Raw genomic sequence first — 22,080 nt, forward strand, 5'->3', positions numbered from 1 at the left:
GTTTCAACACAAAATCTCCCTAGCTAGGCTTATGGAATTTGGTGACTGCACATGTATACGAGTTCCCTTTAATTTTGTTTTTATTGAAGAGGGAGAGTTTTAACCTCAGAACCCCATGTAGAGGGGTTTAAATTCAATTCCCTGTGAAGATGGTTTTATACAAAAAAAAAAAAAAAAAAAAAAACCTTGGTTATAGGCCTACGCTTAAATATGGCCTTTGGTGACTGTAGTTTGCCTTATTTTTTTTTTTTATTGAAGAGTTGAGTTTTAGACTTTAGACTCCAAACCCCCTGGTGGGGGGATGTTAAACTGACCCCCCCCCTCCTTTTTGGCTATGCTTATTAAATTAATTGACTGTAGTTCGCTTTAATTTTTTTGTGAAAAAAAAATGGTGGGGGTAACCCATATGGGCGTAGCCGGGGGGGGGCCCCCGAAATGAAATCCCCCCCCCCTGAGGGGGGGAGATCGGAATTTACTGACTGATTTTTTGCTTTGATTTTGTTTATTTTAGGTGAGATTTTAATACTAAACCATTACTTGTGCCAGCACAACCAAATGGGTTTTGAGTTTAAAACCCCCTACCGGGGGTTTTGAGTTTAAAACCCTCTAACAGAGGGGGAGGGTCGAGTTTTAAACCCTTTACCAGGGGGGTTCGAATTTATAACCCCCTACCTGGGGGGTTTGAGTTTAAAACCCCCTACCAGGGGTTTTTACAGTCGAATCCCCCTCTTCTATAAAACAAAAAAAAATGCAAACGACAATCCCAAAATTCCAAGAGCACAGTTAAGGAAGATTTTGATTTTAAAACCCCTTCCAAAATTTACGATAAACCCCCTCTTCAATATCAAAAGAGCAAATTATACACTCAAAATTCTATGAACGTAGCCAAAGGGGTTTTGAGTTTACCCCCCTCTCTCTTCAGCGGGGATTGAAGGTAAAAAATACCTCTTTAATTATAAAAACAAAGCAAATTATACACTCAAAATGCTATGAGCGTTGCTAAAACTGGTTTTCCAGCGGGGTTTAAAGCTAAAAAATACATCTTCAGTGTAAGAAAAAAAGCAAATTACGCACTCAAAATGCTATGAGCGTTGCTAAAAGGGGTTTTGAGTTTAAACCCCCCTTCAGAGGGGTTTGATGCTAAAAAAAATACCTCTTCAATATAAAAAAAAGCAAAGTACACACCAAAATTATTTGAGCGTAGCCAATACTACTGGGGTTTTTGAGTTTAAACCCATATTATACAGATGGCTTTTTTAAAACTTTAAAACCCCTCCAGATGGTTTTGAGTTTAAAATTCCCTTACAGAGTGTTTTGAGGTGGAAAACCTCTATCTTCAATATTATTCTAAAGCAAACTACAGTTATTAAGTTCTATTACCGTAGCTAAATGGGGTTTTGAATTAAAAAAAAACAACTCCAGAGATTTTTTAGTTTAAAACCCCCAACAGATGATTTTGACGATAAACCTTCCCTTTTAGATATAAAATCTAAAACAAACTACAGTCACTTAATTCCAAGAGCGTATTCAAGATAGGTTACACATTTCTACCAGTGGCGGGGCTCCATTAATAAAGTGAAGTCAATAGTCATCTGCCGAAATTGAAAAACACTAAATGTGTCTCAACAAACATGACTAAGACAGATTTTAGGAGTCAGTTATAGAGATCGGGTCTAAATCAAGGAAATCCTATGCCGGACTGGGAGTCGACCCTTAAGTAAGATTGTGACAGAGCGTCGCATGAGGTTTGCGGGGCATGTTCTCCGTTAAAATGAAGTACACATAAGAAGAGTTGCGATGACTTCCTAGTACAACTTGGCACCACACATTCATGGAGGTCCTCAGAGCAGGTGGGAAGTGGCTTCAGACATTACCAGTGACAGATTTTTATGGAAACAGCTTGCCAGCAAATGCGCCGAATGCGCGGGAGGGTCTAAGTCAGTAAGAATAGCAATTTAGGTTTTTGAAAATAAACTTTTTAATAGCAGGAAAATGCACTGTAGATACCTCAGAATATGCATTTTGTTGGCTTTCAATACCAGAAATAGTGCTTGGCAGCGGGGCTCCGCCCCGCGATGGGGGGAGCCCCTAGCGCTCCCCCAGACACCCTTACTAACAATGGCAGGGAATCTACAATTTTTCCACTAACTCATGGAAGAACCTATTTTAGGGCACAATAAACGTCTTCCGAAAGAATGAAGGATCAGAATGTAATAAGGATTATATATACACACACACACATAAATACATATAATTTTTTTTCGCGGGGGGGGGGGGGGGTATCGGGGGTTCTCCCCCCCCCTTCGAAAAAAATCCTGGCTACGCCCATGGGGTAACCTCTAAACCCTCTGGGGGTAGTTTGTTTTAAATGTTTTTTGAAGAGGGGGGGGGGGGGTTAACCTAAAAGAAAACGTGGCAATGCTAGGGAAAGTAGGCCTAATTGATTAAAATTTCCCTCCCCGCATGGAATTCATTTTGTGGGGCTTGAACCCCAACCCCCACCTCCTGGCTATGCCCATGAATGTTGCTTTCTCTGCTGCTTCAGATGTCTCTCAAAAACTTGAAATGATTATCCACACATCGTATGCTATATTTCACCTGTACTTTTCTTATTAGCCTACACGAAATGTTTTGCGTCTTGCAGACAGTAGGAGATTCAGGAAAACCTGCTTGGATGGGAGGCTCTTTAATCCCAGACACCGCTGAAGGAGCTTAAAATTGCATCCCCCCCTCCTTAAATTTTCATTACTTCTTTATAGCTAACAAATGATTTTTAACTTATCACGGGAAAATTAAATAGGGCCTATACTCATCACGTAGCTATGTGCATGCAAGTGAATGTCAACACACCTTTAATTCATGCAAATATAGGCCTATATGTGTATATATATATATATATATATATATATATATATATATATATATATATATATATATATATATATATATGTATATCTATGTATCTATCTATCTATGTATCTATCTATCTATCTATCTATCTATCTATCTATCTATATATATATATATATATATATATATATATATATATATATATATATATATATATATATATTGTTGTAACCCTCTAAGGCGGGCACTCATCGAAAGACAGGTCGGCAACAGTAAACGATGTATTTATTTAATCTAACTAGCATAAGCATCAACAAATAGTAATAGTTACTAGTTAGACTTGGACGTCTGCTATAAAGTCAGAGGGAGTACTATGTCTTAAGTTCTAAGAGTCCTACTTCATACCAGAACACAGAACAGACCACCGACACACTTCCCAGTGTCGCTCCAGGTCTCCCACACAGTTTCCTAGTATCACACAGGACAGCACTCAGCACCAGACTGTTCAGACTCCCATGACTTCTAGCCGGCTCACAACAGTCCTTATTCCTGTCTCTATATGTCGTTCACTAGTCTGTTCAGTAGTGCTCAGATGCGCACCATTAGTGTAGCGCGGGAGCGGGGTTACAACATTGCCCCCTTCTCAGATCTGTTCGTCCCGAACAGATTCAGGTGCCCTACAGGGTGGTGGACGTTGGTCAGTGCAGGTGGAGGTCGGTCTGTGGGAGCTACAGACGGCAGGGAGCGTGTTCCCCACAAAGTCATCCACACTGCTCTCTGCTGGTGCCGCTTTCTCCTTCTCCAGTTGATCTGCCTTTGGTTAAGTGGGCGTCGTTTTCGTTGTCTGGCCTTTCTCTCAGTCAGCACCGACCGCAGCTTCATGGCAGGAAGAGAGGCAGTGGATGTCATGGCGGTGGTCATCAAGACCATTGGTCTTACACATTGCTTCAGCACGCTTTCTTGATGCACCGTAGGCCCCCAGGAGGCCAGGTTATCAAACACGGCGTAATCTTCAAGCGTGTCCGATAGACATGTCTGTGGGGCACGTGGGCAACGTCCTATGTGCACAAGTTCATCAGCTGCAGGGTTCTTCTGACCACCTTCAATGCCTCTCTCGCTGGTGAAAACAGAAGTATCGAAGTCCACTGGTTTCAGACCCTGTTGATGGGTTTCTTGACATTTGCACTCCCATCGTGAAGCATCGCATGTACAGTTGTTGCTTACCGCCTGAATGCAACAATCAAAATTCAAGTTCCCCTCGTAGGCAGATCGACAGGGGTCCTTAAGGTCCAATGTGACAGACTCTAACGCAGGCTCAAAGTTGTCCAGCTCTGTCCGGGTCGTTGTGGCACTCAAAGCTGGTACAGCAAAAGTTTCAGTCGCGTAGCAGACTTCTTCTATTGCTTCAACTGTCTCTTTCTGTTCATCTGCGTTTTTCTTGTTAACATTGACGCATTCTTTGTAACTATCAGTACAGCCACAGTCTTGAATGAGTAACGGTTCATTGTTGTTGAATGATGGACTCCTCTCTCTTACTGGATTGATCTGGCCTTGCACGTTACGTATCAGTTTGTCCATAGAATGATTCATCGAATCCTGGAAAGTACAAAGTTCGCATAACCAGTTTTGTATGGTGTTCAGCACCTCACCAATATCTGGTTCTATCTCAAACAGCTATGTTTCCGGATCCTCCCCTTCATCAACAAGGGCCTGCCAAAGACTGGCTCTCATTTTTTCTTTGTCACAGAAGATCCTCAGCTCCCTGTCTCGGAGATCCTCTTTTAACTGTTTACAGCTAAGTTCATCCAGCTTCCTAAGCGTTGTCATTCTTATCCTTTTGTTGAGCTGCCTAAATCCCACTTCTGACACCAGTTGTTGTAACTCTCTAAGGCAGGCACTCAACGAAAGACAGGTCGGCAACAGTAAACGATGTATTTATTTAATCTAACTAGCATAAGCACACAACAGTCCTTCTTCCTGTCTCTATATATGTCTTTCACTATTCGTGTTCAGTAGTGCTCAGATGCGCACCATTAGTGTAGCGCGGGAGCGGGGTTACAACAATATATATATATATATATATATATATAGGCCTATGTTATTGTTTTCCACAGGTTTCGCATTTGAGTAGACGTTGCTTTTTTTTTTTAAAGTGATATAGGAGTGACGAATTGCATTATTGAATTTAGGCCTATTGTACATTCGTATAACAATAAAAGAAGTCAGTGATGATCTATATATTAAGTAGACCCTAGTATAGGCTATATTAATTTTCAAAGTTGATGGTTAAAATCTATTTTTAGTAACAACCAACACTGTGATTTACTGGAAATGGTCAATTTCTGTCTATCACGAGCTATTTTTAGAAGCACACATAGGAATTTTTCATTTAGATTAACTTTTATAGTGTTTGAATGCTAGATTCTTGAGAGGGAATGTGTCTTTATTATAATGACTTTGTAATCTGCAAATTTTAAAGTAAAAATTTAATTACTTTAAAAAATAATATTAAATATTACAATTTTTTTTTTATATTTTTAGCTCAGCGAACTATTAATTAATTTTTTTTTCTGTGTGTTGTTTTTTTCTATTAATATACATGTAAATTAATAGTTAATAAATGAGTATATATTTTTAAAATGATGAGCCATTATTGCACAAAAATTCAAGTAAAAAATCTTTTAATAACTTCTAAAAAAATCACAAGGTTTCTTTTTTATTTTATTGTCCGAAGCAAGAAATTTTTCATTTACAATCTAATTTTTAAAGCATTTAAATTAAGGCATTTTAAAATGATTAATTGCCAGTGCTCTACAAATAGGTTAAAACTGTTTTTTTTTATGAAGTTTATGAAACTTATAGTAATATTTTAGGAAATATTTTTCTGCGCAGTGCTATAATATTTTCATTTATAATTTATAAGAATTATCTATCTGATGCATATAAATAGCTATTTAAATACAGTAGAATTATAATTAAACAAAATAAAACACAATACAGATCTCTGATTTGTTTTATTTGTGATTTTTGGGCTCATATGATGACAAAATCACATATATTTTTTATTTTTGTCGAAGGCTTTTTTTATATATTAATTAACTTTTTTTTCAAAGATTTTATTGCTTGGTCTTATTTTTTAATTTATTTTAACAGAATACTGGTTAATGTAAAAGAGTGTGAAGTTTCAACCCCATATCTTTAAGACTTTTTATAATACAGTTAATTTAAGTTCAACTGTCAGTTGTTTCGGTCACAGATTTTTTTTTTTTTATTTACAAAGGCAAAAGAAGGCTCATTTTTGGCCACTAAAAATTTAATAACTTCCCTCACAATTAACTCAGCAATATAAAATTGGTATCATTGGAAAGCATTTCTCAAGCTCTATCTAACTAAATAGGTTCCATTGCATTGTGATCATTTTGAAATTTTTATCGAAGTACCTAATATTAGCATACGTGTGTGTGTGGGGGGGGGGGGGGTGGCACCATGTAGATCGAATCTATATATATTAGGCCATATAACTATAAGCAGCTAGATCTATATTTAATATTAGCATACGATCTCAATATGTTAGATCTATCTATAGAATCTAGTAGAAATCTATAGATTCTAGATTATTCACTTCTATATAGATTCTTTTTTTTTTCCAGAATACATATAATCTAGATCTATAATTAGTAATTAGTATAATTCTATAATATAGACTATATACTAGACATCTAGATCTATTTATTATTATCTAAAACTATATAAGTTATAATCTCTAACAAGTTAAACAACAATTTTTACAATGAATGAATTATGGATTTACACTTATTTTTGTAAATAACAATATATAGAAATACAAATAGAATTTAGAATAAAGGCGTTTTTGATGCACATAAACAAACAACTCACACACATCTCTAAACTTAGATCTAGATCTAATTTGAAGCAATGTAAAATAAAATCCTTAAGAACGCCACATTTTACACTTTGACATTGGCATGATAGAAGACTTCGCTTGTCTATTCGTGCTGTTGTATTTAAGATGGCAGTATGATCGGGTTTTCCTAGCATTCGTTAATCCTGAAAAAATTATTATGCGTGACATTTTCTAGGAAAAAGTTTGTTTTTGTTTTTTTTTTTCGGTTTACGGTGTTTTTCTATAGCCGAAGGAGCACAATTTAACGAGCGATAAATATTTAACCTTTCCGGTTTCAAAATTGAAAGTTAACGCTGTAAAAAAAATACGGAAAGATGAATGTACTAACGAATATTTCCTTATTAAATAATTTTAACAAGTTTTGTCTGCGTCTTTTCAGAAATTTAAGTAAGTATTTTCATTTGTTTGCTAAAGCTTCTAGATCTAGATCTAAATTCTGTGTAAATAAATAAAAAGACATAAAGTTGATAAAGTTACAATAAAGACAATAAAGTATTATATAACTAGAATCTAGAACTAGTAACTAGACTAACTGGTGACTAACTGACTAACTAACTTAGACTAACTAGAGTAGACCTAGATCTAGTGCCTAGTCCTAGATAGGATAGATCTAGATATCTAGATAGATGATCTAGGTGCTAGCTAGTAGATCTGATAGATCTATAGAATAATCATTAATCTAGATCTATAGATCTAAATATAATAATCATAATGTAGTTTAAAATTAAACTAGATCTAGATATATTATCATCTAGAAAGGAAAAGTAGAGACTAGAGACAGAGTCTACAATTTCTCTACAAATAGTAGATCTAATTATTAGATTCTAATACAAATGAAGAAATTTAATTTGTAGATTATTTTTTATTACAAATCAAATATTATCAAATGATAATGAAACTTGGAACTCAAACAACTTAAAGTCTGACAAAGTAAATTTTAGTCTAGATCTAGATTAACTAGATATAGATCTATAAGTTATCTTTATAATTAGATCTATATTATTATAATTTATTATAATTATATAATTATAATAGACTCTAGATACAAATCGAAATATTCAGATATATATTGACTAATTTACTGTTAGATCTAACTATTGGTATTAAATTAGGTTACTAGATCTAGATAGATCTAGTTACTACTAGATTTACTAGATCTCAGATCTAGATCTAGATAAAGTATCTAGATCTAGACTTAACATTAACACTCTAAAACAAAGATTTACTGATGCAGTGAGTGGTGAACATCTGTATAGAAATTACAATAAATTAAATTAATAAACATGAATGATGATATATTGTTTCTCCAGTACTGGTGAAAAATAGGTATAGATCTAGTATTGGTTCACTAAAAAGTCTATAACTCAAAAACGTTCTTATTTAAATGCCACAATTTTCTTTTCATAACACTTAGAAATGGTTTATAAATGTATAAATTGTGATATTTTGAGCTTGAAAGGTGCATAGTGGAATTTTAAAAATTGTAGAAAATGTGTGCAATAGTACACAAAATGGCATCTTTTGATGTAACATGGAACACCTGGCTTAGGTTGAAGTAATATTCTACTAAAAGCAAGGATTATTGAACAGACATTTTTTTAAAAATAGGTTAACACTATAATGTTATTGCATTATCTATATCTTTTTATTTTATATTTTCTTTGATATTACTTAGATGTCGCCGTAAAAAATGCGTCACAGGTGCATCACATGGTGTCCCACTAAACTTGAAATTTTAAACCTTTATCAATTGTAAAAAAAGTAAAGGATTCTGCTCCCAATTATGTCTCTGTTACTAAAAGCATCAATGATTAATTTACACAGTGTAATTTTGATTTAAAACTGTAAAAATTTATATAATTTTAGTAAAATAGGTCTTGGTGTCTCAGGTGAAACACCTCAAACGCTGCCTGGTCGTGCGGTTTGCGCGCTGGACTGTCGTTTGGATTTATCAATGGTCCCAGGTTCAGACCCTGCCTGCTCCCATCCCCCATCGTCCTGCAGGAGGTTTGGACTAGGAAGTAAACTATCTTCAACTCTGAAGGAACATCCGAAACATGTAAAACATTTTACAAATGCGCTTCACAAAAAGAACAATATTTTTTTAAACAAAGTTATTAATGTGATGGGAATTACTTTTTTAATGGTATCTCTGATACTGCTTAGTACACAATTAGCTTCATTTTCTTGGGAAAAGGCTACATAGTAATTAACAGGAGACATTAATAGACATGGTGTCCCACATTTTTTCACTGTAGCAACCGAAATACTGCATATTGAATCATGCCAGAAAATTTCAGAGATCTAGATATAAGTATTTTTCTCACCAAAGTTTTGAATTATAATAAGAATTAAGCTTATTATTATCAAGTTTGATCTAGAATACATAGAATACTATTTTTTAATCTAAGTTAATGTAAACCTTATTGTTTTATCATTGTTTGTGGTGCTTCATGGGACACTTAACAAGTCTTGATCTAGATAAAGGTCTTGTGTAGATTTAAATCTACTCTTTATTTCAATTTATATGTAAATCTAGTTTTGGATCTTGTTCTTGGTGCACTGAAAGTCAGAAAGCTGCACCTTTTAGTCTATGATTAGGTCATGTTTGAATCAGTTATGTCTAATATATTTTAAAGGATTGTTGAACACATACAAACAAAGGCCAAGTACATTCATTTGTGGTTATAGAAAACTATTTTGTGAATCAACAATAAAAGAATAATTGGTAAAAAAAAAATAATTGTATTTCAGCATGTATTAACAAAAAAACTTATATATTTCATTTTGGTGTCCCTTTGTAGCACTTCTTATCTAAAAGCCAGTTTATCCCATTGGATAATTTTAATAATAATCTGCTTGACACTCACAACTGTTTAATATTTCTATTATGTATTATTCTATGATGAACTAAACCAAAGATTTGATGACATTCTTCACTTGGATATTCCCTACTCCCAATCACAGATTAATCCATACTAATACAAGAGCAGCTTTTTGAAATATCCACTAACGAGAAACTTTAACCAACGTCTGAACAGGATACCACAAATTCTAGTAACAAAAACAGATTCCAATTTTATAGCCAGCATTATGGAAGTTGTTGACTGTTTTCCTTATCATCTTATTTTGTAATAAACCTCTTCACAATATAAAAAGAAACTGACTAGAAATTTGTGCTAGTTGAAATTTGACGTTGCTACTTACTAACATTGAGCAGGACATAAATACATTCATAAAATCTCAACCTCGTCCAATTTTTTGTATTTTAAATTAAAAAGAAGTTTTAATGTCAATAAACACTCCTTATACTATGAATTTGTGTAGCTTTTTGGCCTAGGGGTCCATGTGCAAGTTTTGACTATTTAAGAGGCTTCCTGGGTCTTAAAATTTTAAGAACCTCTAATTTAACTCCATGTTTGAAGCAGCATCTTGTGTTCTCTCTGACAAGGCAAATGTTTAGCTATGTTTTGGACACTAATTTCCATGACAAGTTTCCCTTTTGATGTACCTAAGGACTTGACCTCAATGCTTGCTTCTCAACAATGACTTTAATATATATATATAAGGCATAGGACTTTTGTATCTTTCACTGAGACACAAAGAGATATGAGATATGGATTCTTCCTTCATCTTCCTTTGCTATGCACACCATGTCCACTATGAATATATTTTTACAAGTTGTTGTTTTTTTTAGTAATAGAATAGCTTTCATAGTGAGTCTTTTATTTTACTTCTAGACTCTCAAATCAAAGGGCTACCTTTTTGCAGATCAAATGAAAGTTTTTTTCTAAAATGACATGCCTTATAATAAAAACAAGAAATCCAATATCTCCCTGTTATAGTCAAACTGCGATCAGCTTCCAGTCTATTGGGATGCAAAAACTTCCATTTAACACAACATGATTGTAATAAATTGAAATTCACTGACTCATAAGCAAGGCTTTAATCCAATAAAACATGACAGATAATTAAAACTGTCTGGGACAATGTTATATTTGTTTTAGCGATCTTATATAAGAAAAAAAAAACTTCGAATTTCTAAGAGTAAAAAAATAATATAGATATCTATCTTGTAGATATTTTAAATTGTAATTTTAAAATTCAAATCTAGTAGAATGCCTTTAAAGAAACATATATGAGGTATTACATTTTTTAAGGACTCTTTTGACTGGAGCATCTGTGTATATTTCACACATCACCCATGTAAACATGCTATCTACTATATTCATTACTATTAATCATATTATTATTATTATTTATCATTACTATATTATCAGTAGGCTACATCTCATTAACTGGTTCCATACATTTTTTTTTTACTGCTTTAAATCAGCTAATGTCATAAGTGAATGGATTTGAAAACAATAAAATAAAAAATAAATAAATAAATAGCTATTTTAATATAATCAACTTGATCAAAAGTGAGTGGATTGTATATGAAATCAAATGCAATACTTAACTGTTTATCCTTCATGGTGTTGTCTAACAGAGTGCTGCAACATTAAGTGTTTGAACATCCTAGTTACACTCAACTTTTATATCCTGTATCCTGCTGTTGTTATTCATTATTTATTTATACCAGCAAATACGAGAGTTGTCTTTTCTTTAACAGTAAAATGATGCTGTTTTTTTATTTCTCATATCATTTATAAGACTTCCATTTTTTTACTCATGTACTATTTGCAGTTATAAAAAAAAAAGTTTTTCCTTTGTTTCTTCTTGAATCCCAGGAACTGCCCCTACAGAGACATCCTTTACCAACAGAAGTCATTTATGTGGTGAGCTGCGTTCACATAATGCTGGAGAAAATGTAACACTATGTGGTTGGCTACAGTTTCACAGACTGAATGGGGCATTTATTGTGCTACGGGACTGGTGTGGGTCGGTGCAGCTTATCTTGCCCAAAAATATTGTAAGTTTCATTTTTTAAAAAATAATATTTTGAAATTCAAAATTAATCCTACAAAAGTGTGTTATTTTAAAAAAATATTTTATTGCTACTGCTTTCAGATTGAAGAATATAAAAGTCTTCCTCTGGAGTCAGTCCTGGAAGTGAAGGGAACAGTGTCACTAAGGCCCCAAGGCTTGGAAAATAAGGTTCAATTTTATTGTTATCTGTTTTCCAAACAAATTTTGCCTATACACAAGTAAGTTTCTGCTAACTTTTTTATGTTAAATTCTTGGTTTTATCCATCATTCAGAAAATGGCTACAGGAGATATAGAGGTCAATGTCAGTGAATTGAAACTATTAAACATGTGTATGTCCTCATTACCTTTTGAAGTGCAAAGTTTTAATCAGGCAAGTCATCTATTCCACATTAGATTCTATGAAAGTATCATACCTTTAAAATTTGAGCTTAAAAATATGCTTAAGGGATTACTGGCTATGTAGTTCTAAAACTGACTTGTACATCTTGGACATTCTTGTTTGTTGACAATGTATGCAGTATGTCTATTATACCTGGAATACTAAATTTTATTCTTCTCCATGTTCAGGTGAAAGAGTCATTAAGGATAAAGCATCGTTACTTAGAACTGCGTCTGCCACACTTACAACAGGTGCTAAGGCTGAGATCCAAATTTGTCATGTCAGTCCGGGATTATTTAGCAAATAAAAATGGTAAATTTGAAGCCATTAAGTCTTGTATCTTAAAACTGTGGCCGATGTATTTATAGGACATTCTATTGGATGTTGTTGCTTTTATATATGTAAACTACAAAACTTGCATCTATTATTTGTGTTTAGGTTTTGTGGAAGTTGAGACCCCTACACTGTTTAGAAGAACACCAGGTGTAAGTTGTTTTTTTTTTAATTAACATTTCAACATCTTAAATAACAACCATATCCTTAATTAATACCTCAGAGCTGTCAAGGAATAACTACTATTACTATAAGTACATACCAAGGTCATTGTGGTGCTAGTAGGTCAACACTGCTTGTAAATGAGTGAATCATTGACTCTTAACATAGAAAGTATCTAGAAAATAATTGATTGAGTCATATTTAATAGATCAAGTCATTACATAGACCAGCCTCAGTGTCATCTTTTTTTAAATTGTAACCTTTAGCAGCTCTTCTTGTTTTTAAGGGCAGGTCTTTTGACAATAGTTATAACTATTACTAATTTTACTGTTAATTTATGTTTTCTAAAAATAGAAATTAGATGATGGTCTTCAAACTGGGCCATTGAAAACTAGTCCTAAATGATTTAATTAAGTCCCACTAGAAGAGGAATTCAACCATTATTAAAGAACAAGTTGATTGCTTTGTTTTGAAACCTTTCTATTAATCTTCCAATTAGCTGGTATGTAAATATGTGTCACCTGATTTTTATTATTGCAGGGGGCAAGAGAATTTGTGGTCCCTACTCACACGCCTGGAAAATTCTACAGCTTGCCACAATCACCTCAGCAGGTAAGATTACATTATTAATTGGAGAAGGATTAACATCAAGGTCCTTTATCATTACCTTCAGCAACATTTCAATAAAAGGAAAAGAAATATTGTCTTCACATCTTCAAAACATTTTTTTGTTTTCCTTCACAAGTTCAAACAGCTTCTCATGGTGGGTGCTCTGGACCGCTACTTTCAGATTGCTAGGTGCTACCGTGATGAAGGTACCAAGCCTGACAGACAGCCAGAATTCACGCAGGTATTATCTTGAAATAAATTTGAGTACTGCATTTTGAAAGTATTTTTTTCTATTGCTAAACTTTTTTTTTTAACCAAACTTTTTTAACATATACTTTTCTTGTACCTTATTCATTTTTTACAATACCTCTATTCAAGTCAGAACTTCATGGAGAAACCTGAGTGGAACCTGGACACGTATCTCATAAACAGTTCTTATGATTTTCTTAGAAATTTAACAGTTAATCTATATAGCTGAGAAAAGAATTACTAGCTCATTGGCCACACATAAAACTCTAATTGGACTATTATAATTTTTTAAAGTAAAAAAAAATAAAAAAAAATTAAAGTTTGCTAGAGAACTAGGTTGAGATCTAGATCCGACATCGGTTTTGAAAAGACTATCGCGTTCTTGAAAGGATTATCCCATTCGGAAATTTCCAAATGTAAAGCATTATTGATTAAAGATTTAATAGTTAATAAATTAAAGAATAATTTTATGCACCGTCTGCTAATGAACATTAAGTCTTGATGACACAATAAACTTTTTTTCCAATATAATCTACATCTATGCAAAATAATAACTCTATGAGAAACAGAATATTGAATCAATGTTGATGTTCTGCTCTATAAGTTGCTTGAAGACAAGCCTTATTATAAGTTGTATAAAGGAGGTTTTGTATTTTTTTAAAAAGTATATTTAATGTCCAGTCCCTGACATTACTCCTCCTTCAGTTCCTCTCTTTGAAGGAAACTAGAATCACTCTTTATAGTATGTGAGGTTTTTTTTTTTTTTTTGGCTAGGGTGTTATATCTTTTCACTGGATCATATAATTTGGTCTTGACTTATAAACTAATTACAAATTTGGTCTTGACTTATAAACTAATTACATTTAATGAACTTGTTACTGTGCAGTGTGTAAAAAGTTTAAAAAAATTTTTTGTCTGTGGATGTTCATACTTTTTGTTTATCTCCAATTTTTGTTTTCTGAATGCAGATTGATTTGGAAATGTCTTTTGTGGATCAAGAAGGTGTCATATCATTGATTGAAGATATGCTGCAGGAGGCTTGGCCTGAAGAGTGTGGACCTATCACACTGCCATTTCCCAGACTCAACTACCATGAGGTCATTACCTCTTATGGGGTGGATAAACCTGACCTTAGATTTCAATGGAAGGTGAATCATGTCTTTTTGCTTTTTTTTTATACCAGCTTGCATTTAAATAGCAGAAACTAGATTGGGAATTGTGATCCAATGGAAATCACTAACTGTAAAACTAGATTGGGAATGGTGATCCAATGGAAATCACTAACTGTAAAACTAGATTACTCATTCAAAGACAAAATCTGTAATGGAAAAATTGGTCATAGTGGATGTTCAGGTCAAAACCATGTATTTCTCTGGCTTGACATGCTAGTCCTGCAGTTCAAAATATTTTTTTTAGGACTTGTAAAGCTCTGAGTGTTGTGGAGGCTTATCAAGCTTTACAAAGGTCCAAAGTAATTGCACTGGTGCTAACTATGACTTCTCTTGGTCTTACCCCATGACTTCTCTTTGTCTTATCCCAAGACTTCTATTTGTCTTATCCCAAGACTTCTCTTTGTCTTATCTTGTGACCTCTTGGTCTTACCCCATGACTTCTCTTTGTCTTACCCTGTGACTTCTCTTTGTCTTACCCCATGACTTCTCTTTGTCATACCCCATGACTTCTCTTTGTCATACCCCATGATTTCTCTTTGTCTTACCCCATGACTTCTCTTTGTCTTACCCAATGACTTCTCTTTGTCTTACCTAATGACTTCTCTCTTACCCTGTGACTTCTCTTTGTCTTACCCCCATGACTTCTCTTTGACTTACCCCCATGACATGTCTTTTGTCTTACCCCATGACTTCTCTTTGTCTTACCCTGTGACTTCTCTTTGTCTTACCCCATGACTTCTCTTTGTCTTACCCCATGACTTCTCTTTGTCTTACCCCATGACTTCTCTTTGTCATACCCTGTGACTTCTCTTTGTCTTATCCCATGACATCTCTTTGTCATATTCTTTGACTTCATATTGTCATACCCTGTAACTTCTCGTTATCATACCCCGTGACTTTTCTTTGTCTTACCCCGTGACTTCTCTTTGTCATACCCTGTGACATCTCTTTGTCTTACCCTGTGACTTCTCCTTATCATACCCCATGACTTCTCTTTGTCTTACCCTGTGACTTCTCTTTATCATACCCTGTGACTTGTGACTTATCTTTGTCATACCCTGTGACTTCTCTTTATCATACCCTGTGACTTCTCTTTGTCTTACCCCGTGACTTCTCTTTGTCATACCTAATGACTTCTCTTTGTCATACCCTGTGACATCTCTTTGTCCGTCACAGAAACTGTTCTTGAAAAAAACTTTAAAGTTTAAGTAGAACCTTTCCATTTTACTTTGTAATAGAGAATAATAATTTTTTTTTTTTTTTTTGCTAACAGATATTACATTTGAAGCCAGAGCATTTTGATTCAGTACAAGGAATCTTTCAGAAGTACCTTACAAGTGAAGGTCTTACTCTTCAGGTTTTGAGGATACCTGAAGGAGCTGTAAGTGATTGAATGTACAGTCTCATTGTTGTGTCAAATTCTAGTGTCAAGTCTAGTCCAGATGTGTGTGTGTGTGTGAAATGTCTAGACACTTGTACTAAGTGTGTGTGTAATGTCTAGACACTGTCAGAAGCTGTATATATTTAAGTTGGATGCCTGGTAGTCAATTTCCTTGACTAATTATGTTTAAAAATGTGCATGATAGAGTAGCATGTTTATATCAGTCTATCTTGACCCCTCTTGACCTGTTAAATTTAAATAAGTGATGTTTTGTCTTGTTGCTTATTTGTTGAATGTTGTTTTCTTTTTAGAAACACTTGTCCAATAAAGAAGTGGAGGAGATCAAAACAGCTTCATCTCTCAAAGTGGCTGATGACTCGGTGGTGAGTACATGTTTCTCTACCCTTCCATGACCTCATATACACATCATGCGCATACACTGAATCAAAGTCATTCACTCTTCTGGAACAATCGACTGGGCTGAATATATTTTCTCTGTTCCCAATATGTCTGAACATAATGATAGATAATACACAGGTGTTTATTTGGAAGGTGATGTTGAATGAAGTGAATACACTGTTAAGGAGAAGATTGTCACAGATGTTGTGTAAGGGGAGTCAATGATGTTTGGTGTGGGGTGTCTCACATATTGGATGTGGGATGTCAATGATGTTTGGTGTGAGATGTCTCAGGTTTTGGGTGTGGAACATCACATGTTTGGTTTGGGATGTCTCACATATTGGATGTGGGATGTCACATGTTGATTTTGGGATGTCTCAGATGTTAGGATGTAAGGGGCCAAGCTGGAGTCATCTGTTCCAAAAGGCAGAAAATAAATGCTTTGTTTCCTTGTTCCATTGGCACATAAGATTCAACAACTTGGTTCAACCTCATGTTGACAACATTGATGAAAGAATAGGCACAATACAAGATAAGGCATAAGCACCCAGATGCAGCCTTAAATCCTCCAATTCTGAACAAGTAATTGGCTCTACATCCATTCTTGAAACAGTAATGCCTTGAGACGATGATATAGTTGACATTGACCCAAGTGGATATCAACAATGACTTAAGGAATGGATAAATCTTAGCTGAGCAGTTGTCCTAGGCACACGAAAATAATAACAGGCAAAATGTTCCTATTTTTTTTTCCTCCATGGCAAGTGTTTCCTCCATGTGGGATGTCTATGATGTTTGGTGTGAGATGTCTCAGGTTTTGGGTGGCTTTGTTTTTTGCTGGTTTTGTTTTATATATATTTTTGCTAGTCAATCAATGAATGAATCAATCAGAGCCCTTGCGCTTCTAATATAGATGAATTATGAATCATGTTGATCAACTAAAGTGTTCAGTTGAACTAATGACGGTGACCCTATTGTACTGGATAATCCAATGAGTTGAGACCTGGGTTCACAGAGGAGGACAGGTACGAACCCATCATAAGCCTCGCTGTTTGTGGGCCAGATTGTTGGATAGTACCATAGTCGATTTAGACACTGCAGTCTGCTCCTGTGGCCGAGTGATAAAGCTCTTGGTTTCCAAGAGTCTCTAATTCAGGGCTTTGAACTTCTGGATTGTTAAAACATCCAACCAACTTTTTGGTTCAAGCTTATATCAACACTCACTTTCTGTTTGCTCAAAAGTTTGTACACCACCGTTTTCAGATCAAGTGGAAACTTTGCACACAATTATTCACAGTTGAGGAAAATATATGAATCAAGCAATGAAAAAATTAACTATATTTTACATAGAAAAAGGGAGTTAAAACTTGCATTATTGAGAGATTTGGCAGTGAATTTGCCTTATATAAACTTTGTTTTTTGTTGGTGTTGTTTTATATATATATTTGCTATTGTGCTTGTGAGCTCTATACCAGACGTCTTAAATACAAAAAGAAGTAAAAAGGTGAAGGTTGTAAGATGATTAGAGATTAGTTAGAAAACTAAGTAACGAGACTGAAATAGTTGACAAATTTAGAAAATGTGTGTCAGCCATGAATTCATATTTTTTTTAAAAAGCGTATTAGCAAATATTTTCTCTCAAAGCAGCCAATCGGGATCTGTTTTAAGAGTATCTACAATTGTTCTGACTCTATCAAATGTCATGTCCGGGTACGCACTAAAGCACCTCTCCGAGACTTGAAAGTCAGACTAACCTTAAACTTCTCGCTCTTCCCGTTTAGAGGTCTCTATTCGGGCACATCAGCTGCTTGTTGTAATGTGAATGATAAACTTGGAGCTTTTCGCTTTGTTGTTTTGTTTCAGCTCAATTGAAGTTGTATGAATCACGCGCTAGATGGTTTGGTTAGTTTAGACTTTTGAGCAACATCTTATCTAGGACTGTTTCCTTGGATACCCTTTTTTTTTTTCTTTCGGATTGTCATTATTAGTATTTGAGTTCTTAGAAGATCACAGAAACACACAGGTCTAGACTCTAGGGGGTAGTCCAAGTGTAAACTAGAGAGGAGAAATGTACTCTAGGAGTACTAGGAGATGTTTAGGAGAGGGATACTCTAGAAGTACTAAGGGATGTATACTCTAGGAGTACTAGGAAAATGTATGGGGCACGGTGACCTAGTTGTAAAACAGTAAAAGTGCTTCGCTGCTCAACCGAGAGGTCTGGAGCTCAAAACCCATGAGTCCATGGCATTAGATGGAGAAAGGTGGTCGTTGTGCTGGCCACACGAAATTCCTCGTTAACCGTTGGCGATAGAAACAGATGAGCTTGACACCATCTGCCTGATAGAGCGCAAGGTTTTAAAAGGGGCTTAGCTACTTACCAGAAGTAATCTTGAATTAGATTGAGCAGAAAACACGTTGAAAAAGACGTTCTTCATCTCTTTTATTTGGCAAGCCTCTTTCAGCTAAAACGTTGTGTTCAGTTAGATAACAACTTCCATTATCTTTCTTTGCCATTGAGACCAAACAGCAGTGTTCTGAGTGTCCACGCACTCTCTAATGTCTGTTATAATGTTTGTATTTTCATTTGTCAGAAATGAGTGTTGACAAAGTATTTGTAAAATATAACTTTTTATGACACTAAGACTTAATGGCTTCATTCGTTTGTTTGTCCATATCTCTAGGACTTGAAAAAGTCTTCCACTTGAAACTCACTTCTTAGCTGAGTCAAACTGTATTGGGTAAACCCGAACACGGGAATCTTTTGTCTAGATGTTCAGTGAATGCTTTCAGTCTCTCAACTGATAAGTGATGAATCAGAATCTCCACATGGTGGTTGGTTATCACCGCGTCAGCGTGAGAACATGGGAATTCAAAGATAACAACGTACTTTATCTAGGAGGCGCTGTGGCCGAGTGGTAAAGCGTTTGGCTTCCGGGGGTCCCAGGTTCGAATCTGGTGACGAATGGGATTTTTAATTTCGGCATCCTAGGACGCCTCTGAGTCCATCCAGACGGTTGGTCGTTGTGCTGGTCACTTGACACCCTCGTTAAACGTGGGCCACAGAAACAGTTGACCTTTGACATCATCTTCCCCATAGATCGAAAGGTGTGAAAGGCAAACTTTGCTTATCTAAGGATAAGACATAACAGATAACTTTATAAGAGTTAAAGATAAAGACATAACAGATAACTTGATGTCGGATTTTCACTATCTTTTCTAGTTTACGAGATCTAAACGGGACAGACGGACAGACATTTCACACAAAAACTAATAGCGTCTTCGGGGGCCGCTAAAAAGAACAAAGCTTATACGAAGTGTATCAGTTCATGTAATTAAATTTGTAATAAATCTAAACCAGTGTTGCCCAACCTGATTTGACCTGAGGGCCATTTTAATTTCCGACACTTGTGTCGCGGGCCACATGATGAAAAATGTACAAAAAGGAAATGACATTGCCCTGAAACACTTCCATTAGAAACTTGTGTATCTAGTATTTACATTAATTAATAGAAAATTGGCTTCATTTGTCTACTTAAAATGTGAGAAATATTGTAGATAGCTTTAACAACGACTCATTTTCTTGTCTTTTTAGTAAATATTCAGATCGATCCTCCAATCTCTAGACATAGTTTAACAATCGCGGCTCAAACCAAGAATGCCGTCATATTTGTTTTATAGTGCTAATATCCACTTGTAGTTTCTTCGGCTCTCCCATTTCATAAACGTACATGTCACGATACTAGTCTATCACATAAAAAAGTGAGGGCCCTAACATAGGTAAAGATACATTTCTCAACCTTTTTTTTTTTTCGGATGTGATGGGGGATATTTTGCAATTTGTACCAACGTTTAGCGGGCCGGATGAAACCATGTCGCGGGCCGGATATGGCCCGTGTGCCGTATTTTGGGCATCACTGATCTAAACCAACATCAATAAATCTGTGAGATTAGAAATATTTTTACCAATTGTTTTTGTTTAGCGCTATTTAATGTTTTTAGCTTTCTCCATATTCTATAATTCTATTACATATCTGGATCATTGGAAAAATGGGAGGGGGGGGGGCGAGGGGGAAGAAATGGATATCTGGGGGGAATTTTTACCGTATCAGACATGCCTACAGTCCCGCATTATGCGGGACCGTCCCGCAAAAGCATCAAAAAAGCTCACATGTTCCGCCGTTCCACATTCACGATTTTTTGTTCCGCCAAGTCTGAATTCCGACACACACAAAAAAAAAAATCGCCGATTTTTCATTATTTATTAATAGTGCGAAATGAAAATACTGAATGCAAAATAAAATATATATAGGTCTGTGTTTATTGTTTACTTTTCATCTCCTTCCAGACCCGTAATTTACGAAGATATTAGATATGGTTGAGCTAGATCTAGAATCTAGACATAGATCTAGTAGTCTAGGTATAGAATCTAGATACTAGAGGAATTCTTAGAATCTAGTAAGTGCGGACCGCAAGTACTAATAAGTAATTAATAAGCCAAATTGCCCAAATGTTCCATTCAAATCCCTTTCTTTTCCCGACAATGACAAATCAGACAATGGCTCTAACTCTAGACTAGTCTACTAGAATACTTACTACTACTTTTTAGTACTAGTCTAGTCTAGATAACTAGTACTACTAGTAAGTAAGTAGTAGATCTAGTAGTACTAGTCTTAGTCTAGCTAGACTAGATTGTCACTAGGTCTAGAGTCTAGATCTATTCTAGTATTCTAACTCAACTCAGACAACTGGTTTCTTAGGTTTCTAAGTAATCTAAGAAAAATGATTATTTTTTAAATACTTTATTCTAGAGTGACTAGAGTCTAGACCTAAATGTAATTAATTAACTTAGACACTGTAAAGTGTAAGGCTAAGGCCTAAATAAGGCTATATATCTACTTAATCTATATTCCATAGTCTAAATTAGTTTCTAGGTCTAGCACTAGATAATCATAATACTAGATAACTAGATGATACTTGATACTAAATCTAGATTCTAGATCTATCTAGAAATACTAAATAGAATAGACTTAGAAAGTGATAGATCTCTAGATTTTTAAGTATCATTATGTAATCAATTTAGTTCTCAATAAGTCCATAGATCTAGACATAAATATTTAGATCTAGATCTATAATATAATTATTATAATCTGTGTTCTTAGACTTAGAGGACTTATTAGATGTAGGCCTAGACTAGTAGACTCTTAAATTATTTTAGATCTACAACTAGAGACATCTAGAGTGACTAGAGTAGAGCCCTAGAAAGGATAGATAATCAAGTAGATCTAGAATAATCTAGATCTAGTCATTAGATTTAGATGTAGATCTAGTAGTAACAAAAAAAAATAGATAGTAACATTTGAGTCTTGGTCATTAGAATAATTTTTTTTTAGAATTCATCATATAGTTATAGGAGTTAGAACTATTGATTTCAAAACAAAGGACATAATTATGAATTAAAGGTTTTCTTACTTTTAATTATATAAATACTATTTACATCTAATTTATAAGAAGCAAACTAGTATTGTTATTAAATTAATATAAATTAAGTTTTATTTATATTGCGTACAGTATGGCTGACAAACATAAACGTGTTTATGTTCCACATTGGGGCCCAAAATTCCACATTTTCAACCTGAGTGTTCCACATTCTGGGTCTTGGGGGGTAGGCATGTCTGCCGTATATATATA

The 22,080-nt window shown here is 34.8% G+C and overlaps 2 protein-coding genes across 11 annotated transcripts in view; one reads left to right on the top strand and one right to left on the bottom strand.

The window, feature by feature from the left end:
- Positions 1-11,380, bottom strand: part of LOC106069492 (signal transducer and activator of transcription 4-like) — a 48,075-nt gene extending 36,695 nt beyond the window's left edge. For 5 of the 10 annotated variants that reach the window (XM_056042674.1, XM_056042673.1, XM_056042672.1 and 2 more), the window contains exon 1: positions 6,752-6,903. Coding sequence is in view for 3 of the 10 variants with exons in the window: in XM_056042675.1 (XP_055898650.1) it covers positions 11,239-11,252 (14 nt within the window). In the remaining 7 variants the exon portion in view is untranslated. Of the gene's footprint in view, positions 1-6,747; positions 6,906-11,238 lie in introns of those variants that run through there. The other 5 variants (XM_056042675.1, XM_056042678.1, XM_056042677.1 and 2 more) reach the window with 5 other exon arrangements.
- The window catches only part of LOC106061035 (aspartate--tRNA ligase, mitochondrial-like), a 94,635-nt gene continuing 79,549 nt past the window's right edge, over positions 6,995-22,080 (top strand). The window contains exons 1-11 of the mRNA XM_056042683.1: positions 6,995-7,162; positions 11,509-11,690; positions 11,789-11,875; positions 11,980-12,078; positions 12,276-12,399; positions 12,526-12,572; positions 13,123-13,194; positions 13,328-13,432; positions 14,409-14,588; positions 15,886-15,993; positions 16,305-16,376. Of these exons, the coding sequence (XP_055898658.1) occupies positions 7,090-7,162; positions 11,509-11,690; positions 11,789-11,875; positions 11,980-12,078; positions 12,276-12,399; positions 12,526-12,572; positions 13,123-13,194; positions 13,328-13,432; positions 14,409-14,588; positions 15,886-15,993; positions 16,305-16,376 (1,149 nt within the window). The 5' untranslated portion in view covers positions 6,995-7,089. The remainder of the gene's footprint in view (positions 7,163-11,508; positions 11,691-11,788; positions 11,876-11,979; positions 12,079-12,275; positions 12,400-12,525; positions 12,573-13,122; positions 13,195-13,327; positions 13,433-14,408; positions 14,589-15,885; positions 15,994-16,304; positions 16,377-22,080) is intronic.

Source organism: Biomphalaria glabrata, chromosome 9 (assembly GCF_947242115.1).
Source record: "Biomphalaria glabrata chromosome 9, xgBioGlab47.1, whole genome shotgun sequence".
Lineage (NCBI taxonomy): Eukaryota > Metazoa > Mollusca > Gastropoda > Planorbidae > Biomphalaria > Biomphalaria glabrata.